This window comes from Aythya marila, assembly GCF_965140915.1.
Source record: "Aythya marila genome assembly, chromosome: 10".
Classification (NCBI taxonomy): domain Eukaryota; kingdom Metazoa; phylum Chordata; class Aves; order Anseriformes; family Anatidae; genus Aythya; species Aythya marila.
In genome coordinates this window covers 19,363,521-19,384,614 of record NC_139051.1, presented here as the reverse complement: position 1 = coordinate 19,384,614, position 21,094 = coordinate 19,363,521, and the positions used below count along the sequence as shown (strand labels likewise).

Genomic DNA, 21,094 nt, shown 5'->3' with positions numbered 1-21,094 from the left:
CCGTGTGAGAGAGTTGCTCATCTGTTTGAGATGATGATAACCAACACTTGAAGTGTACTACTAAAGAGAAAGTTGCAAGGTCCAAGATGTTTATTTTTTTCAGAATGAAAATTGAACTAGAAATGAAAGTTGCTCACTTTCTTGGGGAAGGTGTGATTATTTCAGTATGACTAGCTTATAAATCTGGCAGAATGCAGGGTTGGCTTGTTGCACAGAATTTTTAAGCCGTTTCTGAGAGTGATAAATGTAAACTTGTCTTTAGTTCTACCCTATTATGCCTTGCCTTTTGAGCACTAAAAATCCTTTTTCTTTTTAAAGAGTAGTAACTATACAAAAGATTAGACAAATAGTATCTTAAAGCAGAGCTACTCATTCATTTGGATAGTATGTTTCTTTCCTGTGACATATGGCATATATAAATTGTTGCTTACTTAGACATGAAGTTTCATTGGCTACTTGTTTGAAGTGGAGAGCATAAAATTCACTGAGTCATTTTTGAGTAACATGTTATCTAGAAGCCATGTTCACAAAATCTTTTTACCATTAGTTTTTTGTTTTTTGTTTTTTTTTTTGTTAAGACCAATAATCTTAACGTTATTTTATTTTTAGGTGTATCAGAAGCCACTTATGTTTTAAATTCTATTTCAGTGACCTGTCCTCTACCTCATCACTTGGAAGCAGGTCATTCTGCTGTGAATTGCAGAAGTGACTCACAGCCACTCTGTCTTTGATTTGATCTTTAATCTTCAAATCTATTTAACATTTTGGCTGTTATAACTATTGAAATCTAGACAACAAAAAATATTTCTGTTTTTGTTGTTGCATTCTGCTGACTTCTGACCAAGTAAAAGACCACTTGATTTATCTGCTAAAGGAAACTATTGGTTAATGACTGGCTTCCTCTGTAGGTATATGGTACAGTGGCCGGGGGTTCGTATACTTCGTCGCCAGGAACTTGATGCTTTTCTTGCCCAAGCGTTGTCTCCAAAGCTCTATGAACCTGACCAGCTTCAGGAACTCAAGGTAGCTCTTAACTATAATTTCCATAACTTAAGGATTTATTTCTAGCTGACGCACATTGATAACTATAACAAGTGATGCATAAATGCCTGTCTCACCAAAAGCCTTGCATGTTTGCATACACTTTCCACAATAGTCATCTTCATATTTTTAAGTGTTGCAAAGATTGATAATCAGTCCTGTTTCTTTCACTGAGTAAATAAGTAAAATTTTAAACATGTTCTTATATTACAGAATTTCTGTCACTGTTTAATTAATTGTCTTTTGGAATTTGTAAAACAAATATGCTTCCATTAAAAAGAGACATTTTCCTATTGTGTATGTACAAACTTGGCCATTTTTTCATGATTCAGCATTCAGATGGTTTTTACAGCTAAATGAAGAAGAAATGGAGAATGCCTTGCATAATCTTGAATGCTAAAATGCGGGATTATAAAAGGAAAACGTACAGAATTGTAGAAAAATATTTCAAGGGTTTTAAAAATTAAGATATCAAAGTTTTTGTAATATTGTAATATTAGATGAAGTAAATACAGGTAAAGTTGTTTAGTGTAGTGTCCTTATTGTAAATACAGAATGCCTATCAGTCTGTGCAACATCTTCTTAGTCCAGGGGATTTCTCCATCCAGCCCTCACATGCTCACAGCGCAGTTTCCTCTTCCAGCCTTTTAGTTAAATTTGGTCTTTGGTCTTTGGTCCTACATTGTTAGCTCTTAGAAATTTGTTTAGAATTTAAAAAAAAAAATCTCTGCTCTGAATAAAATAGTAGGATTTAGCCCTTCATTTGAAGCAAACATGTTTCTGAATGGAAATAATTATAGATATGGTTTTCCACATAGCATCAAGTAGTGTATTTGATAACTAGAATTACTGGGAGGTATTAGGATGTATGACGAATGGACAACTGGAAGTGATCTATCTGATCTCCTGTCTGCTTTCATGATCAACACAGTAACGGAGAGGAGATGCTGATCACCTCATCACGTAACCTTCTGTTGAAGTCATTTTGAATGGTCTTTTTCATATATAGGGCTTAAGTCAGGAAAGTCTAGTTATCCGTTCTGCTCCCAGCTGCGCTTGGATACATGCTGTCCTTAGTTAAATTGGCAAGGAGAAGCTGGGTACGTATTTTTCTAGTTACTCATATTTGCAGGTACACACTGCAAAGGGGCACAGACAAAAGCAGCAGTCCTAGCATTGCTCTTCACAGAAGAAACCATTATTAAGCTCATGCAGATTTCATCTATTAGGCTTTTCTGAGGAACGTTTTGCCATTAAAACGTAATCAGCAAGAGCATTTTTAAAGCCAGCAAGTGACTGTTTCTCTTCTGTGGGTGATGAGCAGAGTCTGGCTTGCATTCCTGCATGTAGCAACCTGGCAAGGATTTCTCAGTCTATAAACCAAATCAATCTGCTTGTGGAAACCCAACACCTTAGCCATAGAAATACTAATAAGTGTCAGGGGAAGAAAACACTACACAATCTATTATAACTTGTCATGCAGCAACTAGTGAATTCACGTTACCAATCTTAATGGCAGGGTTAACAGAAAAATTAAGTCATCTTCCTTTTCCCATATTCTGAAGAATGAAAAAAAAAATCCAACAGGAAAAACTTATTTGGCTGTTCTATCACTGTTGAAAGAGGTATGAAGAAATACATAGGAGGACAGCTCCAATGAACATCTGATGAGTTTGTGCAGGACCACTTGTTTGCTTCAGTACTTGAGACTGGATTGCTGGTAACATGCATTATAAGCATATTAGGCTCTTGAGAACAACATTTTTGAGTATTGCTCATTAGCATGAATTCCTTGAACAGAGGCTAAATGTAAATGCCGTCTGTCAAGAGAATCATTCAGATGTTTGCTGGAACATCTTTCAAGGTAGATTTTCAACTCATTCGTGCTGGAAGCCCTGTGTGCTTACTGGGCCTTTCTGAATCTCAGAGGTTCTGGCTCTAAGACGACAGCAATTGTATTAAGTATGGTGTGGGGAGCAGTGCTTTGTCTTCAGGGAAGCAGTGGCAAACTTCTGCCAAAGGAACAAACTGACAGCGAGTTATCCTGTATGCTCAGAAGACATACACGTGGTCTTATCTGAGGTGACAGACACTGGATGTAGCAGAGTAGGAGGGGAGAGCCTTTCAAAGTCTCAGTGAGAGCGTGGTTTAAGATACCTACCTCAAGCTCCTAAAGGGGAGTAATTGTACCTGTAGATATCAGTGGAAACTCTAACGACAGTTTTGTAGGCAAGGCTGGATGCATCAAAAACAGCAGAGTATCAGCAATGTAGTATTCAATATCTATTTTCAAAACACAGCACAATAAACACATAACATTCAGGGGCAGAGATTTTGGGAAAGTTATCTACAAGAGTTATCAAAGACTTGATGCAAAGAGGAGGAAACCCCACTGTGAAAACTGTTGGTCTTGGAGATCTAAGAAAGGAATTCCTAGATAAAATATTTTTAAAATTCCAACACAAAATGAAAGGCAGAGACAAGGCAAGTATGAATAGCATACAATATTTTTGTTTAATAGAAATTGTTCTCCAAGTATTAGTTTTAAATCATACATGAAGAGTAATGTGGATAATTTGCATAATACATGTATGTCTTGGTTAACTGAAAGATGCAATGTTTCATGCGCTGTTGTTACTGTCTTCATATGAAGCAGCTGCTTCTCTTTTTGTTGAAGTCAGACAGAAAGAGCAGCTGAGTTTGAACCCAGCTGCATATCTGCAAAACGATCTGGATAGTCTTTTGGATCTTAAAGGTTGCTTATGCATAAGGAAGGTAATGTAGTTTAATTTTAAAATTTAATACCAAGGTCTTTAAAATGTTCCCAAGAAGGGGATGGTATTTTCAAAGGTGTTTTAGAGGACAGCAGCGATGATATTTTCTTATTCTAAAGCTAAAAATCTATTTGCTGCAAGCAAATCCTTTTTGCTTCCCCCCATCAGCTGTTAGTCACTATATAATTCTACCTTTGTTTACCTATCCTGCATCCTAAATACAGTTGTCGTATTCATAAAAATGTCACTTCATTTATAGGAGACACATTCTAACATAGCAAAATCTTGAACCAAGTTATTATAAAATCCATTATTAAACGCATTGGAAAGGAATGTAGGAATTAAAATTGAATGCTAACATAGAGCTCATTCCTGAAACTTTCCTTTAAAAAAAATCACAGAAGCACAAGACTATTTGAAATGATTTTTAAATGAAATTTGCTACTGCTGAATTCCTATAAATGTCTTTTAAAGCTTTTCTTTGCTTTAATATGGCTCACCATTGTTGGGAAAAAAAAAATAAAAAAAAAAAAATAAAAATAAAAACTGTACTGTATGGTACTGCATATTTATCAATGATACTACTGCAGCTAAAGTATTCATCGGATGTATTTTAGACACTACATGCCACAAATTCAAGATGTGTATTTTACTTAGAGCTTTTACTGGCTTCTTGATTATGAATTGAATTCAAATAATTTCTTATGCTGTGTTGTTAAGAAAATAGCTTTTTATTTTTATTTCTCACCTGTAGAGTGGATGGATGGGAACAGCAGCCTTCCTGAGTATTGCAATTTTGCGTATACAGGTTATAGATTCCCATGGATTCTTCTAGTCAAACTGGCCATTACATGTGAAAAGTCTGATAACCTTCTAAAATCACTCTGTTTTCAAGAGTTTTGAAAATAATGCAAATATTGGAATAACTTTGAATCATATCACGTTATTATCTTAATAAATAAACTGTTTTTTTTTTTTAAACAGATTGAGAATCTCGATCCCCGAGGAATTCAGCTGTCTGCTTTATTTATGAGTGGTGTCGATATGGCACTTTTTGCAAACGATGCTTGTGGGCAGCCAATTCCGTGGGAGCACTGCTGTCCGTGGATGTATTTTGATGGAAAATTATTCCAGACCAAGCTCATCAAAGCAAGCCGGGAGAAAGTTCCGCTCATTGACCTCTGTGATGGTCAGGTGTGTAGCTGCAGAAGTGTGACAGAATATTGTACGCTAGATTTTCAGAAATGTTAGGTGTGTTTTATCAGTCATTTACTGCGCACATCATCTTTCTGCTTAAAAGGGATATACAAAGTGGATGGCTAATAGTTACTTGTCAGCTCTATTTACTCTCTTAACTCTGTTGTTGAGCTAGCAAGTGTGTCACAAAGGACTGAGCTGCCATGGTTTTACAGTGAAAGGAAATTTCCAATTTATTTTAAAGGCTGTGAAGTCATTCTTACAGTCCTTAAGCTCAAAATCTCTTCGCGTTTCTTACAGTCATCATAAAATACAACTGAATTAGGTTTTTGATATACCTTGTTCATTTGAAGTTATTATCTAACTGTAAAAACAGAACCTGATAAAATTATTAGTTTACTGAGTGACCAAAACTTCCAAAACTTCTTTTTCCCAACTGTTTGGGAGGTATGAAATCTTTTAACAAAATAGCTTACTTCCTGCTTTTGACTCAAGGGAAGCTCCTTTTACATTATATGTTGATGGTGGCTGTGGTCACACTCAGGCTTGTTAGCCTCCAGACAAATTTTGTTTTGCAGTCGGGGTTTATAGTGATGATTCTGCGTAAAGTTTAAAGGGCTGCATGAAGTTTTCAGGAGACTATAGACTGCAGTTTCTCAGTTAATTTCTGGAAACCCCCTTTCAACTTTTAAAATGTATGTGTTTTCAACTTGTAAACTGTTTCAGTATTTAGACTCCCCTCTCTCTACTGATAAATAAGGATTTTCTTGTGAACACGTGGTATATCGTTGAGCTATTAGTAGGTGTGCAAGATAAGTTATTGTAATTTACTATCTAGCCTTGTGGTACTTATATACTCTTCTGTTCTTTTGCTTTCTTTGAATTTGTTCTGTGAATATAGCATTGTACAATTGAAACCAGAATTCTAACATCTGTTTCTGACCTTCTCTTTATTCATAGGCTGAGCAGGCAGCCAAGGTTGAAAAGATGCGTCAGAGCATCCTAGAAGGATTAAATTTCTCCAGGCAGAACCATCCTCTCCCTTTCCCACCTCCACCTGCCATGCCTTTCTATCCAGCTTCTATGTATCCTCGACACTTCGGGCCAGTCCCACCACCTCAGGGCAGGGGGAGAGGCTTTGCTGGTAAGTGACAGGGCAGCAGCGCAAAACACATGGGCATGAAGCATTACCTTGTTTTTCACATTCCCCAAATTGAACTGATTTGCTTGTTCAATTTCATAGGAAACATACATAAAAACAACTGTTTGGCACGTATTGTCCTGTGCCAATCACTGCATTTTGTTGTTATTTTTATTAGCTGTAGCCTGGCATCATGGAATGTGTTGTATTGCTGCATATTTCCATAAGGATTTTTAGTAGCTGTGCCAGACCACAATGTTTTTACAGCTATTGTATGAAAAAGCAAAAAAAAAAAAAACATTTTAAAAAAAAAAAGAATATATCAACACCAGATAATATGAAAATGCTCTTAAATGAACTGCACTTTGCTTCGAAATATTTGTGTTCATAAATACTAAGAGTACCTAAATGAATGGACGCAGTTTAACTCTCAGAGTTGAAGACCACCTTTCCTCCTTCCCACCCCTCTCTATTTTGCTACAGTCATTTAACCATTGGCACCCTCGAGTGTAAATACTGGAGAGCACTGGTTAAACCATTCCAGGCTGTTTCTAGAATGATTTCCCCAGGTGCAGAGGACCGTAGGTGTATCGATGCTGGCCATTCAGAGCAAGACGTTCTTGGGGTGCCACCACTGTAGCCACTGAAGCTCATTGCCAAAAAGTAGCTGCAAGCACCTGTGTGCTCGTTGTGCCATGGAGGCTGGTTTAGCTGTTCCAAACCCAAGCAGAAGGCCCGCACCCTGTGGATGAGGGAGCCCGTGCTCGCCGAGGCAGCAGGAGGGCTTTGGCGGGGGCTCCCCGAGGCACCGCGTAGACCTGGGCTGGGCCCAGGCACCTCTTAGCCGGTGCACGGGAGCGTGGACCCCGCTGCTGGCACTGGGAGGAAGGAAGGAGGCAGCAGCGGCTCTGCTAGGGGCCTTCCCGGATGCCTGCCCCCCTCACAGCTTTTCCCCTGTCTTTCTTTACCCTGGGTCTAACAGGAGTCTATGGCTTCGGAGGCCCTTATGGGGAAACAGTAGCCACAGGTGCTTACCGGGCCTTCCGGGTGGCGGCAGCGGCAGGACACTCCGGAGCCTTCTCTGGCAATGACAGCAACAGGACTAGCAAGTTTCAGGGCGGTAATTATACCCCAAACCCTTTTCTTAGAGCTTCTGGCAACAGCTTCCTTCACTTTACGGTTTGGTCTGAGGCTTCCTACTGACTCCAGTTTCCCTCTCTCCCTAACCGTCTCGGCTCTCCCCCTCCGCAGCTGGCCCAGCTGCTGCGAGGCCGCGCTCTCCGCTCTGCTGCCCGGGCTGTCCCGGCCCCGCGCACCCCTCAGTGCCAGCCTCTTACGCCTAGAAACCCTCCTTCGGGCACAGAATAGCTGCAAACGCAACGAGCCCTTCTGTCTCCTGCGCTTTCAAATGTGAGGGTGCAGTCTATCATGAGCTGAACTGTGCTGGAACCTATTAACAGTCACTTCCTAAAATGTGGGGACAATTGAGCTTTTCGTAAAACAACACAGTATGGAAGTTACTGACTTCTGTTACTGCTAACCCATTCCTTGCTGGCATCAGTGTCAGTGTGGTCGTAGGCGTGAGACTGACTTACACATTTGTGTGTCCATTGCTTTGCTCCTATACGAGGTGAGACAATGGAAATCTGCAAATTCCAATCCGTCATTTTGGGTGGAATTTTTCCATACGTGTAACTGTTCTTTCTGGCCTCTGAGCTTTTATTCTAAGAGCGAACATACCTCTAATGCTTCATTGTGTGAGTAACTTTGCCCCCGTAAATAATGTGCATTTGAAGCTGAAAGACTTGTACAGGGAAGTACAAACCTTTTTGAACTTAATACACTAGGAACTAAATTACTGATTAACGTTTGATGACTAATCGTGGCTGTGTAAATGCTGTATTTTGTAACCCTTTCAGTGCTGATGGTCTTACCAGTAACATCTGACTCAGCTGCACTTACCTTCTTGAACTTTGTTTCGCCCTAGTGTTGATTTTTAAGTGCAAAACACACACATAAAGATGAGCAACGTGAATTAAAGTTACATTCAAATTTCGGACAGTAGCAATTTCAGCTGCTTTCTCTGGAGGTAGAAGAATAAACCTACCTTTTACACTGAGATCAGTTTAAACGCTGTATTTTTATTAAGACTTAGGCAGAATTATCTATACTAATGCTAATAAGTTGTTTATGGGTCATCTTTGTGTCTTACACTGATACTTGATGTTCACTAGAAAGTGCTTTTATGCCTTCAAAAAACACTTCATTAGGATTGCAGGAAAAAAAATCTTCAAATAGCTTGTAAAATTTCACTTCAGTTTCTCAATGCTTGTTTAAATTGTGTTTTTAGTTACTGAAACTGAAGTATTCAAGATCATTTTTCTTTGCAAATTTCATACAAGTTTTTAAAGAAGATGGAGGGGAGGACTCTAAACTTACAGTTATTCTGAAAGACACAGAATGGAAAATAGTTTACCAGTATCCAAAGAGGGAACTGTATATGTAATCTGAACCAACAAGCTTTCCATTTATTAGTAACTTTAATGTTGCAAATGTGAAGATCAAGTTTTGGTTTTGCTTTTATGTGCAGGAGTCCAACCTATTCCTTCTCAGGGAGGGAAACTTGAAATTGCCGGCACTGTAGTCGGCCATTGGGCTGGAAGCAGACGTGGACGAGGGGGTAGAGGGCCATTTCCTCTGCAGGTCGTTTCTGTGGGAGGACCAGCGAGAGGGTAAGTGCACTCTTGTGGAATGTCATGTCATTTAATGATCGGGGGGGGGAAGGAAAACGGGAAAGTTGGAGACATTCGAAGTTGCATGCAACACATTTTAGAATACCTTACACAAATTATACCCACTGAGTATTCAAGAAAAGCAATTACATTCATGTTAAGATGTTTTTAATCGGTTATTCACATGAGTATAAGCATTTTTATGTGCAAAAAACATTAATACTCTGAATCTGAGAGATGAGCTGGATCATTTAGCACAAGAAGATGACTCGGGGCTTTCCCTTACATGAAATCAATAAATACATTATACCTGATCAAAAATGTCACAGCATTCAATTTTTTTTGTCATGGTAGAACATTTATAACCAAGTGTGATAAATTTTTTAATAACTTCATTATGTAATTCTTCTGTGAAGCCAAAAACAAGGACACTTCTAGGTTTAATAGTTCATTGCTACTGTCAAGATGAGAGATGTGCTTAAAATAACGCTAATTTCTTCAGCTCTTTCATGCTGCTTCACTACAGCTGAAATTACATGTGCACAACATTTCTGAAAAATAAATAATTTGTGCAGGAATATGTAGCGTTTTACTGTTTCGAGATTGTTTTTTCCATGGGTTTATTATTCACATCACAGAGCTATCATCTTTATTAAGATTACATCTGTTACAGTAAACTGTCCCAAAGTTATGTGATGAATGTATTACATTTCTCGTCAACTGTACTAAAGGAATGGAGTAAATTAGTTATATTTATGCTGTCTTGAGCCAGGAATCGTCTCAAAGAATAAGTCTCAAACTGCATAGAATAATAAAAATTTCTATACTAAAAGAATGAGTCTTGAATTCCTCTCTATCCATTAATGAAGTCCAATGTGCAATATAAAGCATGGTGCTAAAGTCAGTATGAGCTGTGTGAATGCCTGTCTTGTTGGACTGACTGAGGAGATGGTTGGACCTGAAGCCCCAGGACAAGGGAGAGAGGTGAGAGTGGAAGGGTAAGAACAACAGAAACAAAGATGAAAAGTTCAGCAGCAGCAGACAGCATTGGTGTAAGAACAGAGCTGACACCTTAAGGGGTGCAAATTTAGTTAAGAACGCTTTATTTCCCAAGGATAGGATGCAGTTGCCAGAACATATGTCTCTAGTGCTGTTTTAGACACTGCAGACACTCCTAAGGGCTGTGCAGGTTAGCAGGACCTATAGGACACCTGTGCTGTTCTAGAACAGCAGACCGCAGCTCAAGGATGTGCTGAGGCACAAGACTTTTTTGCATATTTTAATCCTACTCCTCAGTTTTAGTGGACAAAATAACATTTCAGTGAGGCTAATGTGTGGTTATAAATTCTCCAGTCCATGGATGGACTACTACAGAGCTTTTTCCTTCAGTTAAGTACACTGTCTGCACTACTGCTTGTGAAAAATGTCCAGGTAACTTATATTGCCGTAATCAAGATTGCTGTCAGACTGAGGCACCCTGACTGGTTATCTGGAGACACCTTCAGGCTCAGATCTGTCTTACATTTATACATACCACTGACTTCATAAAACAACAGTTCCTCCATTTTCTGAAGAAGCAAATACATGAATTTATGGAAAATAGCAGCAGCCAGAAACGAAGGCTTGAAAGTCCCAAGTTAATTTCCCTCCTTTGCTGGGTAGCAGTCACAATACTAAAAGGATGTTACCGCCCCTTTATGCTCCATAAAGTACCTTTATGGCAGAGATATGCTGTTAACCCAATAGTAGCTTTTGAGTTAGGACTTAAAATACCTGATGTTTTCCTTCTGTCAGAGGCACTACCTTTGGCCAGTTAGGTTTGGATGCAAGTTGTCACCTCAGAAAGACAAGGAAGCTGCCAGAGCTAGTTAGGATTTAATATAGACAGGAAGATCTGATACTAAATTCTTTACATTTGGAATTACTAGAATTAGTCAAAGAGGAAAAGCTATCACAGGCAGGCTCTTTGTTGTTTTAGTTTGTATGAAAATTAAACGTAGTAGGAAAACGCTAATGCTATTGTTCAATCTAAAGCCAAGTATTATACCAGGTATTATAAAGATTGGGGTCCTTGTCTGTAGATGCCATTTCTTACTAATGAACACGTGACTAGGAAAGTACACATTTCATTGACTGCAATTTATCATCTAGCTGTACACAATTATTTTCCATTTTTTATCTGTTTCAGCAAAGGGGATTGTGTCAAGCTTGTTTATGGCATTGTCTTATGTCTGTGCAACAGTGAACTTGAATGTTGTTCTTATATAAGATTATACCAGCTGCTTTTTACTAGCTTTGATCCATTATTATATCTAGCGTGATAATCATCCGAGTTGGAAAAACCCATTATTCAGTTTCCTGAAGGGTATACTTTCACCACTTAAAAAAACAAAACAAAACAAAACAAAAAAAAAAAACAACAGGTAAGTCATCTTAAAATCTTTGGAAAGAATGCAGTAAGAGTCATTAAACATAAAACACAATTCTTGCCTCCTTATCCCCTGCTGTGACTTTGAAAATCCAGTATTTAATTTCTTGTACTGAATGTGGGAATTTGCAATGTGTGAGGAAAGACTTGCATGGCGCAGATGGGTGTTTCTCTGCTCTGTCAATTCAGCCTAACTAGGTTGCTACAGCATAGCAGCAGCAGGAAATCGGAGCACTGAGCAAAATCTTCATTCCTCTTTTAAGCTGTTATTTGTACAGCTCACAGGGACCTTACTGGCATATGGGAATTGTTACATGATGAAACAGTAGGTATATGGATGTTAAGCATGTGGGAACATTGGGTACACAGAAGTATCCAGCAGCATCTGGCTGCCCTGTGCTAGCTTCAGAGGAGTCGGTGTTCATGTTGTGACCTCCCGGTGTTGGGCAGGGGATTTGGAGGAAAAGTAGAGCAATTAGATGTAGAGCTTAGGGATATGGTTTAGTGGAGGGCTGTTAGCGTTAGGTCAGAGGTTGGACTCGATGACCTTGAGGTCTCTTCCAACCTAGAAAATTCTGTGATTCTGTGTGATTCTGTAATCACCTGTCTCCAGTAGAGATAACAAAGAGAAGTTTTAGGCAAGAAATAATTCTTGACACAATGATGAAGGAAGTTGCATTTCTGCAATTGATTGCATTAAAAGTTTTAACTGAGTGAAAGTTTGTTTTGTCCTAATCTTTACTGAATCAAATCAAAAAGCCACCACCTAATGAATCCTGGTTGGAAGATTCCCATTTAAAAGCATCCAAACTTGATATATTGCTACATGGCAGATTGGGCTGAAGCCTCCATTTTTTTTTCTCAGGTTCTAGAAGAAATCAGATAAAACAAAGAAAGGCAAAATAAAAAATTGCTTCCGTTTTGGTGGGAGAATTCAGAATTATCTATGTCTAGCGTATTTATGTGTGGGGAGTGTTACGAAATGGGAGAAATGGTCTTTTAAGTGGTTTGAGTTTGCACATTTTTTAAGGTGAATTTGAGCTCTGTTTTTAAAGGACTGTAAAGCTGACTTGACATTTTGAAAATGCTTTTGTAAAGTTTGAAAGTACTTAGTTATTGTTTATCATAAAGTGAAATATAGAAATAGTGATTTTACTGCTAGCAAAATGAAGTTTTTTAGATTTCATATACTTGTAAGTAGTAGAACACTAATTCTTAATTAGGCAGTCATGTATGAAATGTAAGTGGTAGTCACTAGACAGTAAAGCTAGAAAAAAACATCCTGCAAGCAAGATTGAAATTTAATGTACTTTGAGATTAAGTTGATGTGCATTTTTTCTTCTTTTTCCTCAAAACTTACAGGCGTCCTAGAGGAGTTATTTCCACTCCAGTGATAAGAACTTTTGGAAGAGGCGGAAGGTACTATGGGAGAGGCTATAAAAGCCAGGGAGCAATTCAGGTAATAAAGCCATGTGCCTGACCCTCTAGTTTCATAGGCTAGTTTGTTATGGACTTCCAGGCCAGCTAATACTGACAAGCACAACTTGAAAATATAAGTGTTCCTTACAGTGATCTTACCTATGTGTTGAACCTGTAAGCTGCACATACAGACAACAGGCTAGTTTTGCATCTCAATCACAAGCAAACTATGGTTATAAAGACAGAAGTGGAAAATGTATTTTGATAGGAAGGTTGTGCCTACACAGTTCTAACCAGTTGTGGGAGTAGAAGAGAATTTAGAAAAATGGGAGAAATACAAAGCTGAAACAAATTAGCAGTTTCTGTTCCCACCCCCAGTCTTTCCCAGTTTTTTTTTTTTTTTTTTTTTTTTTTTTTCCTGGAGCCACAGTCTGATCTCATGAAGAAAAAATAGTAGCAGTAGAAGATTTTTTGCTGCTGCATGGCTCCAAATCAAAGAACTTACATTAAACTTCTAGGAAACAACAGACCAGTCTTCGCCCCCTGAGCACACAGTTTCATTTTTGATGACAGTATACAAAGTCTGTGGATCATAATTTTTGTATTTTCCACGGATCCTTTAAATATAGCTGAAGCTAACTGATGTTTCATATTAAATGTGAATTGCTTCAGAGTTGTGTTTTCCTCCCTTTTTTCATTGTTCTTACTGCTATGCAGTTTTCAATGTTGAAAATCCCAAGGGTAATGGATGAGTGGGTAGTAAATAGGCGGAAAACTTTCACAATAAATATATCATATGGTTCTTTGATTTGTCATGTAGACATTAGAACGTAAGAGTAGTGAAACATTTGCAGGTATCAGACAGTATGAGAAGGGATGTTCTCCAATGGGCAGTGAAGCAACTATTAAAGTAAAACTTGCTGTTTTAGATGTAAAAATGGAAATACTTCTCTTGTTAAATTTCTATTGACACAGATTGTGTTGTGATGTACTTATGTATTTAAAGCTTTAGCTCTCGTACTTTAAATAGAAGAGAAACCACTGTTAATTATATAGTATCTCATTTCTAAGTACTTAATCCCATAAAACAAAGCAAGCCTGGAGAAGGAGTTCCCAAATATGCTGGGCTTCCTGCAGGTTTACATATGTAAATGTAGTTCAGAAATGACTTGCAGGTAAGATGGCAGACAGTCTTACCAGACTGTCAGCAAGTTTGTGCGGTCACATTTTTACTAATAATGTATAATTTGGATGGTAAATACTTGTAATGGCAAGTAGTTTGGTCTAAAACTGTACCTGTGATATGGAGAGGAAAGATAAATAGTGACATTTTCTGCAAACTGGACCTGAGCTCATCAAATTTTACTATCGTCAGTCACTCTACTGTAGTATATGTTCCTTTTACAAGAAGAAAAAAAATTTAAAAAAAGGTGGATTAGCGTGTGGTAGGGAGAATTTGGGAAGCTTAATACATAACAAGTAGATTTTGATACCCAGTTAAGATTAACTGGCGACAGTGTGCTTCCCTGTCCTACAAACTTGGGCAGTTAAAGAAAGAATGCTGATGTAGGGCCAGATTCAGACATGCACATTTGCAACAAGTAAAATCCTCCCTGGAGAATCCAGGGGCTTTATTGGTACAGATTATGAGGTGCCATGGATAAAGGTTGGAGAAATCTGATGGAAAGAAGCAGTTTGTATTTATTGAACATAAGACATGCTTATTTCTTCACAAGATAAGAACTTTCATTCTTGATCTGGAAAAACAAAAAAGCATGTATTTAAAATATAATGCTCACTAAAGCCTGAAAAAACTACATTTACACATATGATAAATACTCATTGTTTTCATATGCCAATTATATTCCTATGCAATGTTATTCCAGAATATTTTGTGATTTCTCTAGAAAACAAGGCTTATGATACTGATAGTAGAGAACAACAGTTCTTAAGTTTTTCACCTGCAGAATCTGTCAGTCATTCATGAGAGTACTAACCATGCTGGCTTCAGTATGACAGAATTATTACACTATGAAACTGTGCTATTGTTCAAGTTGTACGAGATATCCATATCTTAGTCATTTCTTAGTTTTTGACTTTGTTAATGGAGTGACAGATAAGTACAGTACATTGCTTCTTAGCAACACAACCTACTTACTTTGTTTTGTTGTTTAAAGCCTGTTACATTTCTGGAATGCTAAGACTCATTGTTACAGGTGCTTAAAAACTAAATATACATTCTAATGCTGCTTAAGTATGTTTTTTATTGCTATACTCAGTTGTGTAAGATTCTGCTATATGCTTTTCATATGAAATCACGTGCCTAATCTCAGAAGCGACTAGTACAGAAAATATTGCATGGTACTTTTGCACTTTTTAAAAGTTCTGCAAAAATAAGTTTTGGTTTGTATTTGAATACCGTGTAATCACGTCATTAAATCATAATGTATATGAACCAAGAAGCAGAGTTAAGCTGTATATTGTTTCTCAGTTTTGGTATTTCTATACTTTTGTGTAGCTTTTACATTATGAAATAACTGAGGCTTCAAAGTATAAAGTGCATTTTACCACAGGAACATCAAAAGGCACAGCTAGAAGGCACTCAGATCTGAAACTTCTTTCACGTCTGTGCTCTGATGTTAATCTTGTATGCCACTTCGTTGTTCAGCAGTACATAATATTCAGTGTTTACTTGTGATATTTCTGCACATTGCATGCTGCCTATTAATAGTGTCATTGTAACAGCTTGTAAATACATAGCAGTGGTTCTTCAGTAATTTTCTTCTTTTCTTAAAAAATAGGGCAAACCTCCTTACGCTGCTTCAGCAGAAGAAGTAGCCAAAGAACTTAAGTCAAAATCAGAGGAATCTAAATCCTCAATTGTGTCTTCAGATGGATCCCTGGCTGAAAATGGAGTTGTGAATGAGGAAAAACCAGCTTCCCAGATGAATGGGAATACAGGAGACATCAGGGCTTCCAATCAGTCTGAAAGTGCCTTGAGTAATGACTCTAAAATGTGCAATACAAATTCTCACTTAAATGCACTAAATGCAGACAGTGTTTGCCATAAAGATGATACTCTTGAGGCCACTGTCTTAAAAAAAGAAGAGTAAACTTATTTTTTATAGAGGGTGAAGGATGTTGGGAAGGGTCAGGATTAGGAATATCTGGAAAGAAAGAGAGCCTACAGTTACGTACATTTTTTCCTTTCCGTAAGAGAAAAATGAGGACTTTGGAAATTCGGATCCCTCTTTGATGTCAGAGATTTAAACAACACATTTTTAGTTTTAACCAGTTGTAGTCAAAATGCTACAATAAAACAAAAAAGAAAGAGAATGAAGAGCATTTGACTCCCGCACTTAAAATGAAGTATACATAAAGTTTAAACTGGTTATGACAAAAGCTTGTAGTTTTGTTTTTTGAAATATAAAGAAAACAAATTTTGGCAGTCTTTAAGTATATATAGCTTAAAATATAATTTTTAGTACTTGGCACCATATGTATGCCATTATATTTGATTTTGCATTACTGTGTCACAATAAAGCTTTCTTTAAGGCTTTGATTTCATGATTATGGGGGGAAAAAGGCACAACCACAGTTTTTTCTTTCTTAAATTTCATCACCGTTGATGTGGTTCTTTTGTGTTAAAATGTGCAAACTATCGAAACTAAAAATTATAGAGTAATATTGCAGTTCTGCTGATTTTAAATATACATCATACATACTTTACAAGCAAGTTAAATGGAGATAAACTTGAAATCATAGAAGATGCAAATGACCTTTCAAAATAAACACAATGTGTTCTGAAACTTTTTGTGACTAATACCATGCATCCGTGATCAATGAACTATGTGGTTTTGAATCAGACGTAGACCATTAGTACTACTATTTGAGCTAAACTTCTGCATGGTTCATAATTTTTAAAGTGTGTAGTTAATATTATGCATGTTATTGTCCTCTTTCTTCCATTCTTACAAGTACTGTGCCCATTTGCAAAACAAAAAGCTAATAATCAGTAATAGTCCTATAAAAGATGTTAACTATGTTTAGTCATTGACTGATCTTGCTCTAACCTTAAAATTTTGTGATTATTGACCTCTGTTGCATTTATTCTAAAACTTAAAAAAAAAAATTATCTAGCCGTTTTGAATATCAACGTTACCCTGGTGTACTCATTGCTGTATGCATTATTGTTCTCTGTTGCTGTTTTATGCCTTCATATTAGCAAATATGAAATTCTGTGAAAAACAAAAAAAAAAAAAAGCTTTGATCTTCAAAAAAAAAAAGTACCCCCCTTCTGTAGCAGGAAACAAATGGCTTGTTCTTGAGAACTTTCCCATCAAGAATTTAGTATAAGCAAATATACCTGTATCATTTTGATGTTTTTGTTAGTGTTTCCAAACTTAATGTACTTCAAAATCAGAATCATTTCTTTATATTCGTTTTCATATAATTCTCCTGATGCTCTTCATCACACATTAGTGATCAGAAATGAGGTGTAATTCCCCATTCCCTGCCCGCAAGAGCTAAGTAGGTATCTTAATGTAAGTTGAAGGGAGTTCTGCCCCAACTCATGGATTGTGCAAGAATGAACTACTGTTGGGTTTGATTGGTTGTAGATGGATTGTGGTGTGGTGTATTTGAAGGCTATTGAATGCAACTTACAGTGCTTAATAAAAATCTTTATTCTTTTAGTATAAAATACTGTATGCCTTTTTTGTCAAATATTTTTAATTACATGTTGTAAATAAAAGTTTTCCTATGCCCAAATAAAGTGATTGAGTTAGCAGACTACATACACTATGTCCTCCTGAAAGACAGAGAAAGAAAACAAATCAAAACTTTCATATGCCACCATTGCTGGGAAATAGCACACTTCATCAGAGTAATGCTGTGTCCTTTTTATTTTATACAGCTGCCCACTCTTAAATGCATGATAGCTAATGAGATGCAAATATTTGACAGAAGTAACAAGGGCAGTTGTTTAAAAAGAAAAAGGCCATCCCCAGGTGCTTGCAGTGGTGCATCAGTATTATGTTTGATGTACAGGATTATCAGCACTGCTCGTATCCCAGCTCCTTGTAGCTGAAAGCAAATCATTCTGTTACACGAGCATTTTCTCTACATAATGGATCGTTCTGACATAACAGGAGTAGTTATACATTTATACCTAGGTTGGTATCAGAATAGCTTTTCTGTCTAGGCACGCCCTTATTGTCTGCTGTCTCTATCTAAATGTTCATCTGTTTACTCTAGTGCCTGACACACATTGTTAAAAACAGTCTTGCCCTGAGCGTTTTTGATCTCATGTTGTGTCTACATGAGCAGTATTAACAGCTCTGTGCTCTTACTATAGATGCAGTTTATAGCAGCGCAGCTGTGTTTTGTGCAAATTGCAGCAATCATTCTTCCTCTCTCCCTTCAGAAATGAAGTGAGCTGGAGAGGAGCAGTTTTCCTGGTGTAACAGCAGCTAAGCTGGGGATTCTGTTGCTGAACGCTTGGGACTGTGTCCCTTCCTGCCCAGCACCCATGCAGTATTATTCCTGCACCATGTGGTGTGTGTTCCATCTCTTGCTCTGGTGAAGTTACAAGGCATTAGTTGCCCCCTCTTGCAACAACACAGAGGATGCATTACACTGCTAAGGCATAAACCAGTCACTGCCATGCAATAATCGATGTCAACAAAAATAAATCTTGTCTGATGTTGCCTACATAAGAGATGCCACCTGTGTGCTATGTGCTGGAAGTACAGTGACTTCACCACTCAATGTAACTATACGTGCAAAATTTGTCATGTATAGCTGGAGTGCAACTAGCTATCCACACACGCATGAAGTTAGGATGTGAAAGTACAGCAGATGAACTAGATCATTGCCCCAAATACAAAGCAACGCATTGACTTTTTCCAGAAATTACGGTGAAAGAGTTTGGCTTGCATTACGTTTGTGCCTGTTACTCGGGGCTCTTCCTTCCTTTGTGGCCCATTTCAGTGCCTGGCACTGCCCCCGGGAGGCCAGAGCCTGTCTTCTCGGGCAGAAACTACGTGGGGCTGGCAGAGGCAGATGCTGAGGTGAGAGGAGGTCAAGCTCTTGGCCCCTGGTAGATGCTCGTGGAAGTCTCTGGGGGAGTCTGCAGGTGCTGTTTGAGCAGGAATATGCAAAACTAATCCAGAACCAACACTTTTTTTTTTCCTTGCTCTCTGCAGTGTGGATGTACAGTTTGGCAACTGAGAATTAGGGTGATGCAGCAGTGGCAGCTCTGGGGCTGAGCACAGGCTGCACACTCACAGGTTGGGGGGAGCTGAACAATGTGTGAATCCACTCAGTGGGGGTACATGCATGGGTGTCTGTCCTCACCCTCGGACCAGAGGCTGTGGGCACAGGAAGCGGGTTGTAATCCCTCTGCTACTCATGCAGTAGTCTCGAGAAGCTTCCTGCAGGAATTACAGTGCATTTAAAATTAATCCTTTTCTAAATATTTACATCTCACGCTTCCTGACAGATGTCTTTCATACATGTGTTTATACATCTGCACCTACATTATGTTGATATTCACTGTCACATGAACTTTTTTGATGTGTTAATTGAATTAGTGAACACTTTTTAATAATCTATTGCCATGTGTAGACAGGTTGCATGTATCTCCTGAAACAACACTGGACTTGGGTCTCGCAGCAGCTCTGCCCTGAGCATGGAGACACTGAGGCAGCTGCCCTGTGTTTCGCTGGTGTTCTTCTCTTTTCTCTGCAGTCCTCTCTGCTGCCAGTTGTACGGGGACCACGCAGCACTGGGGCTGCAGCACACCTGCTGGGCAGTGGCAAAGGGTGGCCACACCAAACACAGGCTTCTGCACTGCCATAAGGTTTACTGTTAATGACCCAGAAAAATGTCTTGGGCACTGACTGTGAAGGCAGAAGTCAGCTCCTTGCTACGCAGCAAGTCTTTGCACCCTGTGGATGCAGCATCAGGTGCCCAAGACTGGAGGGTTCATTATTATTTATATAGGCCAACATGGTGTACAAGAAGTGAGCCTTTTCATTTCTCAAGTGAACACTGATAGGAACAACGATGATGGCTGCCAGACCTCCCAACCTACGTGCAGCCAGGACATCACTACCCATCCCCAAGGTGAGAGCCACACGGGGGTTATCAGCCACTGGGGTCCTGCAGCAGGGTGCTGGGGACTGTGCTGAGCCGACCAGACGTGGCTCTGAGGCCAGCTCTGTGCCCTGGCTCCAGGTATGGAGCCCATCTCACAGCTCCCATTGCCCAAGCACAAGGAGGGGGCTGGGCCATAGGTGCAGGGAGAGCCCAGCGTTGAGTTACAGAAGGGCAGTCAGAGAGATGTGAGCTGAAGTGACCTGGTGGAGCACTGGTGGGCAAGCAGCGTGCTGGGGAAGAGCCAGAACCAGCTAATTTCTTCTGCTCGTGGCCGTGCTGTGGCAGGAGGTGGCTGTGTCATGGCTGAGGTGCTGCAAACAGGCCTTGGACAGCAGCCACCAGGCAGACCCAGGGCCTTCTGGTGGGAACAGCCAGCCGGTGGGGTGTCAAGAAGGGCCAGTGCAACCCTCACAGCCATTTCAGTGGTATTTTGCACCTATAGTTGTGACTACTACAAGTAGAATAATAGCCCCTGCCCTCCTGCATGTGCAGCAAGTTTTGCTCCGCTCCCTCCAGGCTCTCCGCAGGCCCTGGAGGCCTCGTTGTGACCCATTTTTGCCTCCTTACAGGAGGTGAGCTGTGGAGCTAAAGCTGGATCGGATCAATGCAGCAGTACACGGCCAAGTGCAGAAAGTGCAACAGCCCGAAGGGAAGTCAGGCAGGGGGGAAGGAGAGCTTTTGTAGCACAGCCTTGCCTTGTGCCATAGGACGTCCCTTTCTCTCAGCCCACCTGCAGCCTAGAGACGAGGCAAAAGGAAGGGCAATGTAACAAGCAATTAAGCAGACCTCATTATCACCATGGCAGGCCTGTGAGAGGAGAAGCATGGGCTGGGTGCCCCCAGGTGAGCCTGGTCTGCAATCACCAGGCATGGATGGCCTCCTTCCTTCAGGGACCAGGCTGTGTGCTGAGGTTGGCAGGGGGTGAGCATTTAATATGCAAGTGAGGGATGTCAGTGCCAGGAGGGATTTGGTTGCTCAGGCAGGAGAAGGTGCAGTTTTGAATGTTTTTTGGGGTTGTAATGAATTGTTGGTTTGGTGTTTAAGCCTAGGTGTGCTTTGTGGTGAAGGGTGGGCCTGGTTCCTGGCTGTAGTCACATCTGTCCTCACGTAGCTACGCAGATGAATTTGACAATATAAACAAAAAACATGAGGGAATGAGTTTGACAATATAAAGGAAAAAAAAAAAAAAAAAAAAAAAAAA

General features: G+C 39.3%; 1 protein-coding gene across 3 annotated transcripts in view; it reads left to right on the top strand.

Annotated features, from left to right (window-relative positions):
* FAM120A (family with sequence similarity 120 member A) overlaps positions 1–17,434 on the top strand; it is a 53,684-nt gene extending 36,250 nt beyond the window's left edge. For 2 of the 3 annotated variants that reach the window (XM_082768391.1, XM_082768392.1), the window contains exons 12-18: positions 909–1,023; positions 4,800–5,009; positions 5,973–6,156; positions 7,136–7,273; positions 8,744–8,885; positions 12,676–12,772; positions 15,534–17,434. In XM_082768391.1, the coding sequence (XP_082624517.1) occupies positions 909–1,023; positions 4,800–5,009; positions 5,973–6,156; positions 7,136–7,273; positions 8,744–8,885; positions 12,676–12,772; positions 15,534–15,845 (1,198 nt within the window). In that variant the 3' untranslated portion in view covers positions 15,846–17,434. The remainder of the gene's footprint in view (positions 1–908; positions 1,024–4,799; positions 5,010–5,972; positions 6,157–7,135; positions 7,274–8,743; positions 8,886–12,675; positions 12,773–15,533) is intronic. The other variant, XM_082768393.1, reaches the window with a different exon arrangement.
* The last annotated feature ends 3,660 nt before the right edge of the window (positions 17,435–21,094 follow it).